The 21917-nt window shown below is 43.0% G+C and overlaps 1 protein-coding gene across 4 annotated transcripts in view; it reads right to left on the minus strand.

Annotated features, from left to right (window-relative positions):
- Positions 1 to 21917, minus strand: part of si:dkey-172j4.3 (diacylglycerol kinase delta) — a 118908-nt gene that overhangs the window by 28457 nt on the left and 68534 nt on the right. For all 4 annotated transcript variants that reach the window (XM_052460027.1, XM_052460026.1, XM_052460028.1 and 1 more), the window contains 19 exons: positions 21431 to 21541; positions 19240 to 19320; positions 18881 to 18985; positions 14565 to 14697; positions 14103 to 14209; positions 13629 to 13754; positions 13178 to 13280; positions 12325 to 12484; positions 11631 to 11739; positions 11192 to 11331; positions 9909 to 9993; positions 6043 to 6134; positions 5207 to 5306; positions 4545 to 4699; positions 4259 to 4335; positions 1156 to 1254; positions 802 to 892; positions 447 to 554; positions 149 to 245 (listed from right to left, as the gene is read on the minus strand). In XM_052460027.1, the coding sequence (XP_052315987.1) occupies positions 149 to 245; positions 447 to 554; positions 802 to 892; positions 1156 to 1254; positions 4259 to 4335; positions 4545 to 4699; positions 5207 to 5306; positions 6043 to 6134; positions 9909 to 9993; positions 11192 to 11331; positions 11631 to 11739; positions 12325 to 12484; positions 13178 to 13280; positions 13629 to 13754; positions 14103 to 14209; positions 14565 to 14697; positions 18881 to 18985; positions 19240 to 19320; positions 21431 to 21541 (2079 nt within the window). The remainder of the gene's footprint in view (positions 1 to 148; positions 246 to 446; positions 555 to 801; positions 893 to 1155; positions 1255 to 4258; positions 4336 to 4544; positions 4700 to 5206; positions 5307 to 6042; positions 6135 to 9908; positions 9994 to 11191; positions 11332 to 11630; positions 11740 to 12324; positions 12485 to 13177; positions 13281 to 13628; positions 13755 to 14102; positions 14210 to 14564; positions 14698 to 18880; positions 18986 to 19239; positions 19321 to 21430; positions 21542 to 21917) is intronic.

Below are 21917 nucleotides of genomic sequence, written 5' to 3' on the forward strand. Positions count from 1 at the left end.
ATATTACAGATAACTACACCACAACGTCAGAAAAAGACTTTGGGAGTGCCATTTAGTCACACTAGACTAAAACATATTCCCTTATTCCTTCGAAGTGTGTATTTGTTTGTCTTTGTATTATTTGTCAGACAACTGTGTGTGACCTTACTTCCAACAGTACTCGTTGTTCCAGATTCTTGTATGTCTTATGTACCAGTTCCTTGGTGCCCATCACTCCATACCACAACTTGTTCTTAGTACGACTACTGCAGAGAGAAAGAAGGATGTATTTGATTACTTTCATCAAGTACCCTGATATGCTAAAACATTTAACCATTGAAGAAACATTCTAATTTCAACTTCCATTTACCTTTCATTGCCATGGCGCAAATTGTACACGATATTGCAATACACAGTGTATGCATCAATAAAGTTTGTATTTGAATAAGAGGATATTTACTGTGTACCTGCATTTCTTGGGATGTTCATCTCTCTTGTTGTTGAACTCCAGGGAGATCTTAGCATCCAGACCGATCCCAAAGTAGTTGTTCATTACACACTTCTCTGAGCACTGACTGTAGAGGTACACACAGCATAAGGAACATGAATACTCTCCAATATCAATTCTTGAGTTGTATTGTGCACTAATAAGTAGCCTATATTCTTCTTGTTTTTCTGTCACTACTGTAAAACCACTCACTGTAATATTGTATCAACAAAGACGGATTGATTGTGAACTGTGCTAAATTCAATCAAACTTGCATCGAGGTATTTTATGTCATTTCTAGATATATATATTTTTTTTAAACACACACTACTTACTCTTCGTTGAAAGACGGAGGGCTGAGACTCTCTGGTTTCTCCAGGACAATGGTGGAGGAGGAGGAGGAAGAGGGGCTTAAACTGACGTGACCTGAGAGAGGCATAATGGGTAAATGGACCGGGAAGGGTGATTTGACTTATTATCTTATCTGATTTCAATTGAAACATTTACAAGGCCCTCCCTCTCAGTACTGTGGCCCAAACAAGGGCTATAATATTCATATTATTATTGTTGACTGCAATTAGAAGTCAGAGTGCATCTAGAGTAGGATTCAAACCTGGGCAAATTTAGGATTCAAAGTGTGTGTGTGTGTGTGTGTTCATGTGTGTGAGCGTGTGTCTGTAGTAACTCACGTGGCTCTGCCTCTTTCAGTTCCTCACTGTTCTCTCTCTTGATGGAGGAGGAGGAAGACATGCGCTGGAGATGAGTGTGTTTATTCTGTTCATCCACCACTGGAGAGAGAGAGGAGTGAGAAAGAGGGAGAGAGTTGGGGAGAGAAAGATAGAGAGAGCAGTATATGTGAGATTTTATGTGGGCGTCTGCAGTATATTAGCGCTTCTGCATGTGTGTGTGTGTCACAGTGTACAGTTGAAGTCGGAAGTTTACATACACCTAAGCCAAATACATTAAACTCCGTTTTCACAATTCCTGACATTTAAGCCTATTAAATATTCCCTGTTTCAGGTCAGTTAGGAATAGCACTTTATTTTAAGAATGTGAAATGTCAGAATAATAGTTGAGAGAATGATTTATTTCAGCTTTTATTTCTTTCATCACATTCCCAATGGGTTAGACGTTTACATACACTCAATTCGTATTTGGTAGCATTGCCTTTAAATGGTTTAACTTAGGTAAAACGTTTTGGGTAGCCTTCCACAAGCTTCCCACAATAAGTTGGATGAATTTTATCCCATTCCCCCTGACAGAGCTGGTGTAACTGAGTCAGGTTGTATAGGCCTCCTTGTTCGCACACGCTTTTTCAGTTCTGCCCACACATTTTCTATGGGATTGAGATCAGGGCTTTGTGAAGGCCACTCCAATACCTTGACTTTGTTGTCCTTAAGCCATTTTGCCACAACTTTGGAAGTATGCATGGGGTCATTGTCCATTTGGAACACCCATTTGAGACTAAGCTTTAACTTCCTGACTGATGTCTTGAGATGTTGCTTCAATATATCCATATAATTTTCCTCCCTCATGATGCCATCTATTTTGTGAAGTGCACCAGCCCCTCCTGCAGCAAAACACCCCCACAACATGATGCTGCCACCCACGTGCTTCACGGTTGGGATGGTGTTCTTCGGCTTGCAAGCCTCCCCCCTTTTCCTCCAAACATAATAATGGTCATTATGGACAAACAGTTCTATTTTTGTTTCATCAGACCAGAGGACATTTCTCCAAAAAGTACGATCTTTGTCCCCATGTGTAGTTGCAAACCGTAGTCTGGCTTTTTTATGGAGGTTTTGGAGCAGTGGCTTCTTCCTTGCTGAGCGACCTTTTAGGTTATGTCAATATAGGACTCGCTTTACTGTGGATATAGATACTTTTGTACCTGTTTCCTCCAGCATCTTCACAAGGTCCTTTGCTGTTGTTCTGGGATTGATTTGCACTTTTCGAACCAAAGTACGTTCATCTCAAGGAGACAGAACGCATCTCCTTCCTGAGCGGTAAGACGGCTGCGTGGTCACATGGTGTTTATACTTGCGTACTATTGTTTGTACAGATGAACGTGGTACCTTCAGGCGTTTGGCAATTGCTCCCAAGGATGAACCAGACTTGTGGAGGTCTAGAATTTTTTTTCTGAGGTCTTAGCTGATTTCTTTTGATTTTCCCATGATGTCAAGCAAAGAGGCACTGAGTTTGAAGGTAGGCCTTGAAATACATCCACAGGTACACCTCCAATTGACTCAAATGATGTCAATTAGCCTGTCAGAAGCTTCTAAAGCCATGACATACTTTTGTGGAATTTTACAAGCTGTTTAAAGGCACAGTCAATTTAGTGAATGTAAACGTCTGACCCACTGGAATTGTGATACAATGAATTATAAGTGAAATAATCTGTCTCTAAACAATTGTTGGAAAAATTACTTGTGTCATGCACAAAGTAGATGTTAACAAGAAATGTGTGGAGTGGTTGAAAAACAAGTTTTAAATTACTCCAACCTAAGTGTATGCAAACGTCCGACTTCAACTGTATATATCTATTCATTATACACCACATGACCAAAAGTATGACATTTCGTTTGACATTTCATTACAAAATCATGGGCATTAATATGGAGCTGGTACCCCTTTTGCTGCTATAATGAGCCTCCACTCTTCTGGGAAGGCTTTCCACTGGATGTTGGACTATTGCTGTGTGGACTTATTTCCATTCAGCCACATGAGCATTAGTGAGGTCAGGCACTGATGTTGGGCGATTAGACCTGGCTCACAGTTGGTGTTCCAATTCATCCCAAAGGTGTTCGATGCAGATGAGGTCAGGGCTCTGTGCAGGCCAGTCAAGTTCTTCCAAACTATTTCTGTGTGGTCCTCTCTTTGTGCATGGGGGCATTGTCATGCTGAAACAGGAAAGGGCCTTCCCCAAACTGTTGCCACAAAGTTGGAAGCACAGAATCGTCTAGAATGTCATTGTATGCTGTAGCGTTAAAATGCCCCTTCACTGGAACTAAGGGACCTAACCATGAAAAACAGCCCCAGACCATTATTCCTCCTCCACCAAACTTTACAGTTGGCACTATGCATTCGGGCAGGTAGAGTTCTCCTGGCATCCACCAAGCCCAGATTCGTTCGTCCGGACTGCCAGATGGTGAAGCATGATTCATCACTAAAGAAAATGCGTTTCCACTGCTCCAGAGTCCAATGGTGGTGAGCTTTATACCACTGCAGCCGATGCTTGGCATTGCGCACGGTGATTTTAGGCTTGTGTGCAGCTGCTCGGCCATGGAAACCCTTTTCATGAAGCTCCCGACAAACAGTTATTGTGCTGAGGTTCCAGAGGCAGTTTAGAACTCAGTAGTGATGTTGCAACCGAAGACAGACTATTTTTACGCGCTACGTGCTTCAGCACTCAGTGGCCCCGTTCTGTGAGCTTGTGTGGCCTACCACTTCGCAGCTGAGTTGCTGTTACTCCTAGAAGTTTCCACTTCACAGTAACAGCACATACAGTTGACCGGGGCAGCTCCAGCAGGGCATACATTTGACAGACTGACTTGTTGGAAAGGTGGCAACCTATGACATTGACATGTTTAAGTCATGAGGTCTTCAGTAAGGCCATTCTACTGCCGATGTTTGTCTATGGAGATTGCATGGCTGTGTGCTTTATTTTATACACCTGTCAGCAAAAGGTGTGGCTGAAATAGGCGAATCTACTAATTTGAAGGGGTGTCCACATAATTTTGTATATATAATGTATGTATGTTTCTATATATGTGTTTATGTGTGTGTGTGTTGTACCTTTCTCAGCCTGTTCTATTATCTGTCTCAGTGCTTTCTTCAGACTGTTAGCTCTCAGCATCAGCTGTTCTCTGGACCTATGGCAGGTTTGAAGACAATTCAAATTCAAGTAAGTCAATTCAGAAAGTAAAATGAAATTCCAATTCAATAATTGAAAAAAGGCAATCCATCCAACTAAAAAAGATAAGAAATGTATTTAATATGTTTTTAAAATATTTTTTATATATTAATTTCAAATAATTTCCTCCATTGAGTGAGGTAAACGTGAATTGACCTCAACCCTAACCTGTATGGGGGCCGGGGTTCCCCTCCGGTAGTGTCTGTACCCCTCTCCTGCTCCCCATCCTGGGGTGGCACACTGCCGGCTGGGACCACCTGGGCATCAGCCTCCTCACTCAGAGCCTTCACCAGACTGTCCAGTTTCTCATTCAACAGGGCACACTGAGGGAGAGATAAACACTAACCCAAACCCTTCACCAGGCTGTCCAGCTTCTCATAGAGTTCAATTTGGATGAACACTCTGTACTATACTCTATACTCTATATATATAAAAATACAACACAATAGATACTTTATGTAAATATTGTAGAACCAGGATCGTTTAAAAATATGGATTTTAAAAAATATTCAGGGTTAAACATACTGCATATTACACTTTGCTTCCAGACAGTTAGAGAGGAGAGAATGCATCTGTCTACGTCCCAAATGGAGCCCTTTTCTCTATGCAGTGCACTACTTTTGACCAGGACTCATACAGGTCTGGTCAAAAGTAGCGTACTATAAAGTGAATAGGGTGCCATTTGGAATGAATCCTCAAACTTTTAAATTTTCTAGATGCTACCACTACCCACCTCTCTCTGCCCACTTGTTATCCGCATTATACAACCTGTTACGTAAGACACACACATTTATGCACACAGAAACACACATGCATGCACACACACACACCTTCTTGGCCATAGCGTCTGCCTCCTCCTTGTTCTCTGTAGCTCTCTCGTATGCTCTCCCCACCTCCGCTACAAAATCATTTACCGTTCCACACAAAAACCTGCAGGAGAGAGGGATGGAGACAGGGAAGGAGAGCGGGTGAGTGGGATGGAGAGAGAGAGAGAGAGAGATGGAGAGGGGTGGAGAAAGAGAGAGAAAGAGAGAGGGGGGTGAGTGGGATGGAGGAAGAGAGAGAGGAAGAGAGCGAGAGATATGAGTGTGAAATATATTTCTCCATTCCTGTATTATGTATGTAAAGTCAATAAACCATAATGTACTTCACATTTCAGGTGAGAGAGATACGTACACAGTATAAGCATAGAGCAGACATGCCATTCCCTATTACACGGACGATGTCCCCTAGGTAGTACACTCTACAGTGCTAAGGAGGCCCCCTAAGTATTGTCTCTAGTCTAATGCTCTTCAAATGTCCCCCAAGTAGTGTACTAAGTAAGGTTTAATCTTGTGTAAGGACCCAGCTGGCAGAGGGACCGAGCAGTGCCCTTGGCAGAGGAGAAAATCAATACAGAGAGACACACAGACACACCCTCCCTATCTCCTCTCTCTATTAGCCTTTCCCATTCCCTCCCTCTTCAGAGACACTCCCTCTCTCTGATTTACCTCCTCCTTCACTCCAGACATCCCCATGACATTCAGACATGATCCCACCCTCCCTTCTCTCTCAATCTCTCCCTCTCTCCCTCCCGCTCATCCTTCCTCCTTACCTACCCATATCCCTCCTACACCCCCCCATCACATCTGGAGGACTGGGCTATCCCAGCATGCATCACACGTACTTGGCAGAGGATATGACGTCCGTATGTTTGTCAGAGTCCAGGATCTTGGTGAGGTGGGAGGCCACAGAGTCTGCATACTGAGTGATGTGAACCTGAGGGGAGAGGTATGACAGTTTCATTAAAAAGCCTGTGCATTGTGAGAAACGGTGGTGTCATTTTGGCTCAGAGATTAACAACCAGTTAAATGTAAAAGCCTGTGTATTTTGAGAAATTGTGTCGGTACTTCAGCTCAAATGTGAGTCCTATGCAAACTGAGTGATATGGACCTGAGAGGAGAGGAAAAACCAGTATCATGATACATCCTGTGCATTTTGTTAAACTGTGGCTTAATTTTGGCTCAGAGAGTAGTAGTGTTAGTAGTAGTATTTATTGGAATCCCCAATTAGACTCTCCAAGGCATTGGCTACTCTTCCTGGGGTTCAAACAGGAAACAAAACACAACAAATAAAATACATAATATAAGAACATAATATGCAGTGCCTTCGGAAAGTATTCAGACCCCTTGATTATTTCCACATTGCTAGGTTACAGCCTTATTCTAAAATTGATTAAATCGTTTTTTCCCCTCATCAATCTACACAGAATACCCCATAATGACAAAGCAAAACAATATCACATAAGTATTCAAAGAGTTTAGTCCCTTTACTCAGTACTTTCTTGAAGCATCTTTGGCAGCGATTACAGTCTCGAGTCTTCTTGGGTATGATGCTACAAGCTTGGAATTATATTTGGGCAGTTTTTCCCATTCTACTCTGTAGATCCTTTTAAGCTCTGTCAGGTTGGACGGGGAGAATCACTACAAAGGTATTTTAAGGTCTCTCCAGGGATGTTCGATCGTGTTCAAGTCCGGACCACTCAAGGACATTCAGAGACTTGTCCCGAAGCCACTCCTGCATTGTCTTGGCTGTGTGCTGAGGGTCATTGTCCTGTTGTAAGGTGAACCTTCGCCCCAGTCTGAGGTCCTGAGCACTCTGGAGCAGATTTCCATCAAGGATCTCTCTGTACTTTGCTCCATTCATCATTGCCTCGATCCTGACTAGTTTCCCAGTCCCCACAGCATGATGCTGCCACCACCATGCTCTAACGTAGGGATGGTGCCAGGTTTCCTCCAGATGTGACACTTGGCATTCAGGCCAAAGTGTTCAGTCTTGGTTTCATTAGACCAGAAAATCTTGTTTCTATTGTTCTTAGATTCTTTAGGTGCCTTTTTGGCAAACTCCAAGTGGGCTGTCATGTGCCTTTTACTGAAGAGTGGCTTCCGTCTGGCCACTCCATAAAGGCCTGATCGGTGGATTGCTGCAGAGATGGTTCTCCCATCTCAACAGAAGAGCTCTAGAGCTCTGTCAGAGTGACCATCGGGTTCTTGGTCACCTCCCTGACCAAGGCCCTTCTCCCGCGATTGGTCAGTTTGGCCGGGCGGTCAGCTCTATGAAAAGTCTTGGTGGTTCCATTTAAGAATTATGGAGGCCACTGTGTTCTTGGGGACCTTCAATGCTGCAGAAATGTTTTGGTACCCTTCCCCAGATCTGTGCCTCCACACAATCCTGTCTCGAAGCTCTACGGACAATTCCTTCGACCGCATGGATTGGTTTTTGCTCTGACATGCACTATCAACTGTGGGACCATATATAGACAGGCGTGTGCCTTCCCAAATCATGTCCAATCAATTGAATTTACTACAGGTGGACACCAATCAAGTTGTAGAAACACCTCAAGGATGATCAATGAAAACAGGATGATGCACCTGAGCTCAATTCCGAGTCTCATAGCAAAGGGTCTGAACACTTAGGTAAATAAGGTATTTCTGTTTTTTGTTTTTAATAAATTAGCAAAAATGTCTAAAAACCTGTTTTCGCTTTGTCATTATGGGGTATTGTGTGAGGATTGCTGAGGAAATTGTTTTCTTTAACCCATTTTATAATAAGGCTGTAATGTAACAAAATGTGGAAAAAGTCAAGGGGTCTGAATAATCTCTGAAGGCACTGTACATAATAATACAGAATGCTGCCTTTGCCTCACGCTTCAGAAACAGGAGATGGCTCCTGCCTTGTGGCTCACACAAGCCATTCTGGCTCACACAAGCCAAGGATTTGTGCAAGGCCACCCACCTACATAATACAGTGCAAATTACAATACAAAATATATCAAAGTGGATGTGTCTCTTCACAGACCCCGTTATGCCGTAAGGTGTTCTTTTATCAGTTTTTGAAATATGGTTTTATTACTAGTTTGAATGACCTGGGGTGGCAGAGAGTTCCATGTAGTCATGGCTCTATTTAATACTGTGCGTTTTCCAGCCTCTCTTCTGGACCTGGGGAATGTGAAAAGACCTGATTGCATAACTTGTGTTGTACTGATGAGTGTTCAAACTGTGTGTCAAACTGTGTGTCAAGAGCTTTCTCACTATCATTCTTTATATCATTTATCTTTGCTCCATAGTATAGTTTCTTCTTCTTTATGTTTAGTTTACCGTGATGTCCTTTTTGCCTTGTATGATCACATATCCACAATTAGTCCAGGTCGGACAAAACTAGGGCCAATCTTTGGAACTGTTTCTATAAATGGCAACACCTTATATTATGATCATTACATCCAATGTTTTGGATATTGCTTGCAATCAAGCAGATTTCTTCATCATTATTCAATAATAGATCTTGATCAATAAGTTTGGATGATTTGTTCCTCTTCTGTTTGTTTTGTATATTTAACACCTGGTATTGATATAGTTACCCATTCAAAACTATGGCTGTCATTCATTTATTTATTTATTTTACTGTATTGGACGTATATACTGTTGAGTCATCAGGTCACCACTAATAATGAAAATAATGGACCAAGCCAGCTGCCCTGATATCACACTCACATTTGCATTAGGGCTTCCATTAAAGATGCACTATGCAAATGTTTTCAAATACTGTATTTGGTCAAACACACCAGTTGAAAATGAAAAAGCCTGTGTATTTAGAACCTCACTTTGGTGTAAGGTTTGGTCCTTAAAGATACAACAATTTCTTACACACCCACTGCGGAACTCAGAACTGCAATGCTTGTCTTTCATTATTTTGTCTGTTAGAAACTGTGGGTTTGTTGCTTTCATGTCATCAAAGAAATCTTGTCAACAAAAAGTAATTAACGTGTTTCATATCAAAGGGTTCTGTTAAGTCTGCCTATTTGAAAAAAAAATGGAGCCGTTAATTTTTGCTCAAACCTGAGCTTTTCACTATCATTATTTATATCATTTATCTTTGCTCCATAGTATAGTTTCTTCTTCTTTATGTTTAGTTTAGTTACGTGATGTCCTTGTTTGCCTTGTATGATCGCATATCCACAATTTTAGGGCCAGTCTTTGGAACTGTTTTCTATATATGGCTATTATATTATGATCACTACATCCAATGGGTGTGGATATTGCTTTAGAGCAGATTTCTTCATCATTAGTAAAGATATGATCAATACACGTGGATGATTTAGTTCCTGTTCTGTTTGTACTGTATATACCCTGGTAGGTTGACTGATAACCTGAACCAGATTATAGGCAGTTTGAAGCTTCTTTTTGAGTGGACAGCTTGATGGTCACCCAGAAAATATACCTCTCTGATGATATCACATACATTATTGGGCATTTCACACAAATAGTCCAAATACTGACTTATTAACAACCAGTTTCATGATAAAGCCTGTGTATTTAGAAGCACTCTGGTGTAATTTTGGCTTAAAGAAACAACCAGTTTCCTGGAAAAGCTTGTGTATTGTGAGAAACTGTGGTGTCATTTTGGCTCAAAGAAAAACAGACGGTTTCATGATAAAGCTTGTGTATTTAAAAAAAAATGTGGTGTCATTTTGGCTCAAACCTGAGTCCTACGTACCTGCAAGGGGGAGTCGGGACTAAAATCGTCTTCCTTCACCATGGGATAGTGTTTGGTAGGCAGCTCGTATGTCATCACACTCCACCTTAAACAAAAACACAAACAGACACTGATGTCAAATGCCAGGACATCGCAGTGTATCAATCCATGAAATCGGGACAAATGACACTGACAGTTATTCTGACTCACTCAACATATTGACCTCATCATTTATCTGATTATTTGGTAGACTAAACAGCTTACCTTAATCCTTCTCTAGTATGATAACCATAGAGAAAGTTGCTCATCCAGTCTTAGAAGATACGGCTTGGAAAGTCCAGATTTATATTCTGTATGTTATCACTTACAGTTTAATGTTCATGAGTTGTGACTCAACATCCTGTCGCAGTATCATAGCAAATACCTTTCAGACAGTAAATACCGTTCAGATAATAAATACCTTTCAGACAGTAAATACCGTTCAGATAATAAATACCTTTCAGACAGTAAATACCGTTCAGATAATAAATACCTTTCAGACAGTAAATACCGTTCAGATAATAAATACCTTTCAGACAGTAAATACCGTTCAGATAATAAATACCTTTCAGACAGTCAATACCTTTCAGATAATAAATACCTTTCAGACAGTCAATACCTGTCAGATAATAAATACCTTTCAGATAGTCAATACCTTTCAGATAATAAATACCTTTCAGACAGTAAATACCGTTCAGATAATAAATACCTTTCAGACAGTCAATACCTTTCAGATAATAAATACCGTTCAGATAGTCAATACCTTTCAGATAATAAATACCTTTCAGACAGTCAATACCTTTCAGATAATAAATACCTTTCAGACAGTCAATACCTTTCAGATAATAAATACCTTTCAGACAGTCAATACCTTTCAGATAATAAATACCTTTCAGACAGTCAATACCTTTCAGACAGTCAATACCTTTCAGATAGTCAATACCTTTCAGATAATAAATACCTTTCAGATAGTCAATACCTTTCAGATAATAAATACCTTTCAGACAGTCAATACCTTTCAGATAATAAATACCTTTTAGATAATAAATACCTTTCAGATAGCAAATACCTTTCAGATAATAAATACCTTTCAGATAGTAAATACCTTTTAGTTGTAAATGGCTTTCATAAAATACCTTTCATAACTACACTGTAATTGCCCATGTGACTTTTAGTGCCCCTTTATTCAATGTAGTCTCGAAATCTTGCTCTAGCACATAAAAATAGTTACCTCTCTCCTCCCCTCATCTCTCTCTCGCTCCTACCTGTCAAGCATCTTGGTGGTGGCTCTCTCCAGCTTTTCCAGGATCTGTAGCAGTTGAGCATCATCATCACATAGTCCTCCCCATCCCAGCACCCTGGCTAGGTCATTACCTGTACCCAGAGGGAGGACCCCTAGCTGACACTGGAGGGGAGGTCGGGTGGTGAAACACACAGAACAGAGATCAATATATATACACACAGACATACGAAGAGACTGTTACTGATCAGAATCTAGCGCTCTCCATCTTTCCACATTTTCTCTCTCTCTCTCTCTCTCTCTCTCTCTCTCTCTCTCTCTCTCTTCTCTCTCTCTCTCTTCTCTCTCTCTCTCTCTCTCTCTCTCTCTCTCTCTCTCTCTCTCTCTCTCTCTCTCTCTCTCTCTCTCTCTCTCTCTCTCTCTCTCTCTCTCTCTCTCTCTCTCTCTCTCTCTTCTAGATTTACTTGTTTGTGCAGGTTGAGTTTATCCAGTTCAGACAGGACCCAGCCAACACTACCGTCCCCGCCACACACCAAGATACGAAACGTAGCGAACTTCTGGAACACACGTAGACTGGAAAAGAGAGGGTGAGAAACAGAGAGCTGGAATCAGTGGAGCACTTCTCATAGTCAATAGTCAAAGATTGTTACAAAGGATCAACATTAACAAGAAAGACTGGTAATACTTCACTTCAAAAAAGAAAAGGAGAGCTGCACACTCTAGGAGCTCAGATTCAATCATTGTATAACCTAATAACCAACGTTACGACAGACAAGCTATCTTCATCAGGGTATAATACTTAACTTAAAGCAGGTATAATGACTTGGAATTTCTGTCGTTTATCTGTCAGGGACTATGTATTACATGCTATTGCCCCAGATTTAGCTAGATAGCTAACTTTCATCTGTAGTCCCTGATGCCGTTATAATGCATTAAGAGACGTCATGGGCATGTATAACCTCCTTTTAATGTCTTAATATCATCTCATAATGATCCTGAATAAATACCAGTATTATGAACCTTCAATAGAGATTATAAAGGCTCATACGTGCTTATACCAAGTTATAAAGCCTTATACCTGGCAGGTTTAAAGCAAAGCGTTATCTAACGGTTATCAATCAAATACATTATAACACGGCCAAGATGTCGCACTCTTACCCCAGCTGTGGTCCTCCGTTCATCAAGTCAAAGACCTGTGCAGGGTTGAGCAGCTGTTTGAATTTCCTTAGAAACTTAACCCCTTGGTTGTCTCCACTCTTAGAGTTACACAGCACCAGGAGAGGAGAGGTGCAGGAGGGAGAGGTGGCCTTCCAAAAGCCTGAAGGGAAAGATAAAAACACGGGTTTAGTTTGGGGCCGTAGGTGTGTGGTTGTCTTCACTCTTGGGGTGTGTGGTTGTCTTCACTCTTGGGGTGTGTGGTTGTCTTCACTCTTGGGGTGTGGAAATCCAACACCAGGGACACCTGAAGTCAATATCAAATGAATCACTCTTTATTATCAGTTACCTGGAGAGGTTACAACAAACACACGTGCAAAGTACAAGTCTGCCACAAGTCCCTTCAGTCCTCTTATATACTGCTACACAAAAAAAGCTACATAGGCATGGTTCATAGGGTTGGTTCTTGCAGGTGACTGGCTGTTATCGCGCGGACTCAGTTTCCCAAGAAACGGAGCAATGTCTCCTATCTTAACTTCCAGAACATATTCTGGGGGTTCTGCCAATTGGTCTGAGGAGAAAGTCACAGTCACCTGCACACACCAAGATAGAGCAGAGAAGATGTATACTGTGTACAATTCAAGGCTATCTCTTCAGACACATTTCCGTTACAGAGAGGCATCCGGATTGTTTCTGAGAATTGGCCTTTTTCCTTTCCTAGCAACTTCCAAGGGAGGAAAGGTCAGTAAGGAAAAGCGAGAAGAAGAAGAAGATAGCGTTTGAACGAGTCCTCCATCCTCGTTTGTGTGTGCGGGTATGAGAAATAGAGAGAGAAAGTGTGGTGTGTGTATCTCACCGTCAGAGTCGATACTATTGAGGGTTGTGGGAGGGATGATTGACACCCGACATTGACCCAGAGGACACGCCTTTCCCATCTGCTCCTTACAGCTGCTGTGCACCTGTACACACACACACACACACACACACACACACACACACACACACACACACACACACACACACACACACACACACACACACACACACACACACACACACACACACACACACACACACACACACACACACACACACACACACCATGAATCAGGGGTGGCATTTAGAATGTTAGAAAGGTGACTATTTCATCCAATGACCTTTTAGATCTAACACTTTCCCAGAATCCTGTAGCATCACTTTGGACACCACAGATTATGATGGAGTGTGGGATGTTTTTCTGGCTTGAAGAGTGATGTTCAGATACTGTGTGTGCGTGTGTGTGGGCGCGTGCGAGTGTATAGACTCACAATAGCCTTGCACCATAGACATCTCCAGTCCTGCAGTCTCCTGACACTGCCACAGTTCTTGTCACACACCACACACTTCGCACTGACCGGTAGGTTCCCCTCTAACCACTGATGAGGCATGGAGACCTGTGAACACGCACATATCGAATATGTTACACGTGTAAGTAATCTTTGACTTGTCATTCCTTTTTTAAAGCCTTACTGTGCGACAGTCACACTTCTTTCATATTATTCCATATTCATTAGAAATGTGAGTGAAATACTGACAGGAAAGGTAGGAGGAGAGGGAGAGAGGATGTACTAGAATAGCAGTGGATATGATTCGAACCCACGCTTGCACTGCTAACATTGTGGAGGCAGTGGCTTAGACCAGCAAGGTTGTTTCACTTGATCAGTGTTTAAATGAGCACAAGAAGATGCTGCTAAGTCAATGAAATAGACATGTCGGTGTAAAGAGACTTTGTGTTTACCCACCCCTTCGTCGTCCTCCATGATGTCATTTCCTATGGAGGCCAGCGTGGTCCATTTACAGGTGTTGGTGGAGCGCACCGCACATCGCTTATGGGCTTTGAATTTACACACTGGGGGAGGGAGGGAGAGAGAATGAGGCAAAGCGAGAGAGAGTGTGTATAGAAACCAAAAAACAAATTTGAACCTGTTTCATTGCTTTGAATTAAAGCTGTGGATGTAAAGTTGCATGAATGAAAATAGTGTGCTTGAGGGTATGTGTGTGTTACTTCGTAGGAAAGTCCGTGGGAGGTGAGTCTGGAGAGGGCCTCTCTACAGACATGACAGAAGGTGGTGTGTGTGTCTGTGTGTGTGTGTGTACCTTCGCAGGACAGTCCATGGGAGGTGACTCCGGAGAGGGCCTCTCTACACACATTACAGAAGGTGGTGTGTGTGTCTGTGTCTGTGTGTGTGTGTGTGTGTGTGTACCTTCGCAGGACAGTCCATGGGAGGTGACTCCGGAGAGGGCCTCTCTACACACATTACAGAAGGTGGGTCTGGCGTGGGAGCAGGCATACCAGTTATGCATCCCAGAAAAATGTTCCATATTGAATAGACTGGCCTGCAGAGAGAGATGGAGGGAGAGAGATGGGGGAGGGAGAGAGAGAGATGGGGGAGGGAGAGAGGGGGAGAGGGGGAGGGAGAGAAATGGGGGAGGGAGAGAGAGAGGGGGGAGGGAGAGAAGCGAGAGAGAAGAATATGCTACTTTTACTCAAATCCACTTACAAGAGTAAGTAAATTTTTAAGAATGTGTGATAATCCTTGTAGGAATTGAAACGACAACCATGCTCTTACCAACTAAACCACACAGGACTACAAGAAGGAAGCACGATAGGGGGGAGAGAGAGAAATACTGCTTTCACATAGGATTTACGGTATTTTGGCTGTAAAAGAAATTGGGCAATGTTTATATGACCCCCTTACAGACAGGTCCATTTATACCATATTCTTGCCAGCATAAGCCTTTTGTACCTCCCGTGCAAATGCCGGCATGACGTGATGAGTGGTAGTAGTGATGTGCAGATGTGGGTGGGCATCTATTTTATTACATCCAGTGAATATACACCGTCAAAAAGAAATCCATTTTAAATTTGTTTAGGCAGGTCCTAAGAAACATTTTAAGACGAATACAATTTATTTTCAAAACAATAGAATGGCATATTTTGAGTTCAGTTATGTTACATCCAAATGAATGAAATCAAAGGTTGGTTATTTTGTTCATTAAACAGACGAGACACACCCGCCCCGATCACAGTCAACACACTCAACGCCCCGTTCACGAAAAGGGTTCGTTTCTTCAGACATGCAGACCGAGGCATCGAGGCATTCAGTTACTGTTCGGTTGAACGTTAGAATGGGCAAAACGAGTGACCGAAGCGACTTTGAGCGTGGTGTGATTGTCGGTGCCAGGCACGCTGGTTCCAGTATCTCAGAAAGGGCCGGCCTCCTGAGCTTTTCACACACACGACAGTATCTAGGGTTTACCGAGAATGGTGCGACAAACAAAAAACATCCAGTCGACGGCAGTCCTGTGGGCGAAAACAGCTCGTTGATGAGAGAGGTCGAAGGAGAATGGCAAGAATCGTGCAAGCGAACAGGCGGGGCCACAAGCAGCAAATAAAGGTGCAGTACAACAGTGGTGCGCAGAATATGTCGGTCCTTATCACGGATGGGCTATTGCAGCAGACAACCACACCGAGTTCCACTCTTATCAGCTAAAAACAAGAAGAAGTGGCACCAGTGGGCACATGATCACCAACACCGGAACAAATGAGGAGTGGAAAAACATTGCCTGGTCCAACAAACCCCGGTTCATGTTGCGTCATGCTGATGGCAGAGTCAGGATTTGGTGTAAGCAGCATGAGTCCATGGCCTGCCTGGTGTCAATGGTACCAGCTGGTGAAGGTGGTATAATGGTGTGGAGAATGCAACGTTTGAACGCCACAGCCTATCTGAACATAGAATCCGTGCCCCAAAGAATTCAGGTTCTTCTTGGGCTAAAGGGGGTTCCGACCCTGTACTAGATGGGTGCACCTAATAAACTGGCCACTGTATATTTTGTAGTAAAAATATAATGGAATATAACAGAATGAAATACAAATAGTATTTCACCCACACAACTTGTGTCACGGGAACGTGTAGATCCGCTGTCATATAAAGAAGGGACATTTGGAAACAGAGCCCAAGCCTATGCTTTTTTTAATCCATGTTTCATCTCTTTCTTACATTCCACTTTGTTAGGGAGAGAGTATCTTTATCATGATAGTGACAGAAAATAATAGAAATCCTATTTTCAAAAGCATCTGAGTCTTGTGTTCATATTTCACAACCTCCACAGGATTTTAGAACTAAATAATAGGCCTACACTTGCTAAATGTTTCTGATCAGTCATAGATGAGCAAATGAATAGATGAGCTATACCAACTCCACTTGACCAAAAGTATGTGGACACCTGCTCGTCAAACGTCTCATTCCAAAAGCATGGGCATTAATATGGAGTTGGTACCCCTTTTGCTGCTATAACAGCCTCAACTCTCCTGGGAATGCTTTGCACTAGATGTTGGAACATTGCTGCGAGGACTTGCTTCCATTCAGCCACAATTGCATTAGTGAGGTCGGGCACTGATGTTGGACGATTAGGCCTGGCTTGCAGTCGGCGTTCCAATTCATCCCAAAGATGTTTGAAGGTGTTGAGGGCTCTGTGCAGGCCAGTCAAGTTCTTCCACACCGATCTTGGCAAACCATTTCTGTGTGGACCTTGTGCATGGGGACATTGCTATGCTGAAACAGGAAAGTATGGCAATGTATGGTTTAGCGCTAAGATTTTTCTGCACTGGACATTATTCCTCCTCCACCAAATGTTACAGTTGGCACTATGCATTCAGGCAGGTAGCGTTCTCCTGGCATCCGCCAAAACCAGATTCGTCTGTTGGACAGCCAGATGGTGAAGCGTGATTCTTCACAGAGAATGCATAAGAGTCCAATGGGGGCGAGGTTTACACCACGCTTGGCCTTGCGCATGGTGACTTTAGGGTTGTGTGCAGCTGCTCGGCCATGGACACTCATTTCCTGAAGCTCCCGACAAACTATTATGTTGCTGACGTTGCTTCCAGAGGCAGTTAGGAACCCGGTAGTGAGTGTTGCAACCGAGGACATACGATTTTTTTACGCTCTTCCTTACTCTGCAGTCCCATTCTGTGAGCGTGTGTGGGCTACCACTTCGTGGCTGAGCCGTTGTTGCTCCGAGACGTTTCACTACACAACTACATCACTTACAATTGACCGGGGCAGTTCTAGTTCTAGGTCTTCAGTAAGGCCGATCTACTGCCAATGTGTGTCTATGGAGATTGTACGGCGGGTAATCAATTTTATACACCTGTCGGCAACGGGTGTGGCTGAAATAACCGAATCCACCAATTTGAAGGGGTGTCCACACACTTGTGTGTATATATAGTGTATTTACCCAGCCAGGGAATTAACCAAATGTACAGATGGATATTCAGTGAAACAAAAATCACATTGTAGCACAGTTGGTAGAGCATGGTGCTTGTAACGCCAGGGTAGTGGGTTCGATTCCCGGGACCACCCATACGTAGAATGTATGCACACATGACTGTAAGTCGCTTTGGATAAAAGCGTCTGCTAAATGGCATATATATATACAGGCTTTTGGTTGGGAGGAGGCCTAGGCTACTAGGCGACTGCGAGTGAAGAGCAGAATAATCCACTTGTTAAGCTACAGAACATGCTGGCAAAATGTTCTGATCAGCGCTAATGAATGAGCCAACTAAACAAGATGACCATGAGCAACACTCACCTCAAATTTCCAGAGCCTAATTGTAGCCTGACCAATATCCAAACAGAGATTCGGTGAAAAGAAAAATCTGACATTGATTCATTCATCAAGATGAGTCCCTATAATTGTCTCAAAGCAACGTGAAACGGTGCTGAAGTAATTGAACATAGGCGGGTAAGCTATTGCTTCAAATGTATTATAACAACTGGGGTGACTTTGGGAGTTACAATAAGCAACAATTTGATACCTTCAATTGCATTAGCCTACTTTATTACAATATTTATTACCACAGTAATTCTTTATGGATCCATCCAGCTGTCATCAAGAAGACAGTGCATGTGGTGGGCTATGAGAAGAGATGGGTGAAGTGACATGCCTCTTAGAGTTTAGAACTGGCAGGAGGATAGTAGTAATGGGCGCTGCCTAGCAACCATCAAGAGCTGGTGCATACCTAGGTAGTGCATACCTATGCCGTCTCAGCATTACGGTTTCAGTTCATACTAAGCTGTAGGCAGAACATTACCGCAATCATGGCTAGGTCAGTTGGCGGAAATAAAAGCAGACGCCTTGTCCCGGCAATACCTTTCATTTATATTGAAAAATCAGCAAAAAGTTGGTGGGATGCTAAAGTTGGTGGGAAAACGTATTGGTTTGAAATATGTGAAAGAGGTCGAGAGTTTTCACTTTACTGTATGAAAGCAAATACAACACAGATGCATCATTTTGTACTAATGGTACGAAATGGCTGAATGCTAAATGCTACCAATTTAGTTGATGAGAAGTACCCACTGCTACCACTAAATGTATTCGAAATGAACAGGTAAATACCAGAAACAGGACTGTAGAATAAAACAAAAGTATAGTCAAAGGCAAAAGAAGGAATGAACGAATGGAGGGATGAAAAGATAAACGCTTGAGGGGATGGAGGGATGAGAGGACTAGTGTTTACCTCATACGTTTCCCATTTCTGTACAGACTTCAGAGCACCAATCCAATCCTCCATCTCCTTCCTGCTCTCAGCACACAGCATCAATTTCCTGAATGGAGTGATCACCTGGAGAGAGAGGGTGGAGGGGTGGGGGGTGGTGGTGGAGAGAGAGAGAGAGAGAGAGAGAGAGAGAGAGAGAGAGAGAGAGAGAGAGCTGTATAAGAATACATAGTACTGTAGATTTACAAAGACTTACACAGTCCTACAGTTTTGCAGTGAAGAGTGTAATAAAATTGGAAATGTGTAGTCATGGTGGTCATTATGGTTACTGTGTAGCTGTAGTCATGGTTACGGTAGAGGTAGTGTGTCATCATGGTTACCGTGAAGCTGTTGTTGATGTTCTTGGTACTGGTCTCGGCCACGCTGGCGTCTGATAGGTCCACCTCGTCAAATATCAGAGACTGATGGACAACAACCAAAAAAATTTAACCGAGTTAAACACAACCATAAACAAAACAGACATCCTCTATGAATGAAAAAAGTCTTAATAAATGCCCAGTGAAGTCAAAAATTGGATTTTCCTGTGTTTTATATACACTGCTCATAAAAATAAAGGGAACACTTAAACAACACAATGTAACTCCAAGTCAATCACACTTCTGTGAAATCAAACTGTCCACTTAGGAGGCAACACTGATTGACAATAAATGTCACATGCTGTTGTGCAAATGGAATAGACAACAGGTGGAAATTATAGGCAATTAGCAAGACACCCCAATAAAGGAGTGGTTCTGCAGGTGGTGACCACAGACCACTTCTCAGTTCCTATGCTTCCTGGCTGATGTTTTGGTCACTTTTGAATGCTAGCGGTGCTTTCACTCTAGTGGTAGCATGAGACGGAGTCTACAACCCACACAAGTGGCTCAGGTAGTGCAGCTCATCCAGGATGGCACATCAATGCGAGCTGTGGCAAGAAAGTTTGCTGTGTCTGTCAGCGTAGTGTCCAGAGCATGGAGGCACTACCAGGAGACAGGACAGTACATCAGGAGACGTGGAGGAGGCTGTAGGAGGGCAACAACCCAGCAGCAGGACCGCTACCTACCTTTGTGCAAGGAAGAGCAGGAGGAGCACTGCCAGAGCCCTGCAAAATGACCTCCAGCAGGTCACAAATGTGCATGTGTCTGCTCAAACGGTCAGAAACAGACTCCATGAGGGTGGTATGAGGGCCCGGCGTCCACAGGTGGGGGTTGTGCTTACAGCCCAACACCGTGCAGGACGTTTGACATTTGCCAGAGAACACCAAGATTGGCAAATTCGCCACTGGCGCCCTGTGCTCTTCACAGATGAAAGCAGGTTCACACTGAGCACATGTGACAGGCGTGACAGAGTCTAGAGACGCCGTGGAGAACGTTCTGCTGCCTGCAACATCCTCCAGCATGACCGGTTTGGCGGTGGGTCAGTCATGGTGTGGGGTGGCATTTCTTTGGGGGGCCGCACAGCCCTCCATGTGCTCGCCAGAGGTAGCCTGACTGCCATTAGGTACCGAGATGAGATCCTCAGACCCCTTGTGAGACCATATGCTGGTGCAGTTGGCCCTGGGTTCCTCCTAATGCAAGACAATGCTAGACCTCATGTGGCTGGAGTGTGTCAGCAGTTCCTGCAAGAGGAAGGCATTGATGCTATGGACTGGCCCCCCCGTTCCCCAGACCTGAATCCAATTGAGCACATCTGGGACATCATGTCTCGCTCCATCCACCAACGTCACGTTGCACCACAGACTGTCCAGGAGTTGGCAGATGCTTTAGTCCAGGTCTGGGAGGAGATCCCTCAGGAGATCATCCGCCACCTCATCAGGAGCATGCCCAGGCGTTGTAGGGAGGTCATACAGGCAAGTGGATGCCACACACACTACTGAGCCTCATTTTGACTTGTTTGACTTGTTGATAAATTTGATTTCCATTGATAATTTTTGTGTGATTTTGTTGTCAGCACATTCAACTATGTAAAGAAAAAAGTATTTCATAATGTGTTATTTTAGTGTTCCCTTTATTTTTTTTGAGCAGTGTATATTTCCACACTATGAGGTTGGAATAATACTGGGGAATTGTGACAATTATGATTATGCCGTTTAGTGTAAGAGCGGTTTGAAAAGATCGCCTGAAATTTCAGCCTGTTTTGGTGGGCTGGAGTTTTGGTCTGCCTGGGGACATCACCAGGTGGTAAATTAGTTAATATACCAAAAAGAAAGATAATCCAAACCTCTCAGCCAGCCAATAACAACTAGTTTTCAGTTTTCCCTTCCCCACTAAGACCACTTCCAGACAGTCCAAACAAAATTTTAGCTTGAGAAATCTCTCTTTGCAAAGAAGCCATTTTTGTTTTGTTTTTGACCATTTTGCTTGAAAAAAATCACAGTGAAGTATGTCATTGTTACTCAGAAATGATTTGAACCTTTAACTACACCCACATACTTAATCATGTGAAAAAAGTAACAGCTTGCACATCCAAGAAATGTCTGGGCCTGGTCAAATAATAATAATAGTTGGAGTGTTAAACCTACAAACTAGTTACCTTGGAGTCTTTGGCATAGTAAAGTGTCCGGCCTCTCAGTTTGAAGTATCTCCTCTTCCATCTCTGGAAAGAACTGGTCTGTTTCAATAGGATCCCTTCCTTTACACTTTTCTATGGAGAGAGAGAGAGAGGCTTGAGATAGGGCATGTGGGGATGGGCTGTTAGGTGGAGTGTTGTGTGGGTGGGGGGGGGGGGTGGAGAGAGGTTGTGTGTGTGTGCTTCATGATGTCTATGTGTGTGGGTGAGATTATGAAATACAAGATATAATCAAAAAGCATAACTATTTAAATAATTTCATTCAGTTTCATTGGCTCCAAATGCTGGGAAAGTTTCCAAGATATATTTAGGGGAACACATTGGCATGCATGATGCCCTCTACCACCTAGCAACATTCCAGCACAAGTCGATATGGCAAAAACAACTTACAGACAATTTCCTCATACAGTACCAGTAAAAAGTTTGGACACACCTACTCATTCAAGTGTTT

This window comes from Oncorhynchus keta, chromosome 13, assembly GCF_023373465.1.
Source record: "Oncorhynchus keta strain PuntledgeMale-10-30-2019 chromosome 13, Oket_V2, whole genome shotgun sequence".
NCBI classification, from domain to species: Eukaryota; Metazoa; Chordata; class Actinopteri; order Salmoniformes; family Salmonidae; genus Oncorhynchus; species Oncorhynchus keta.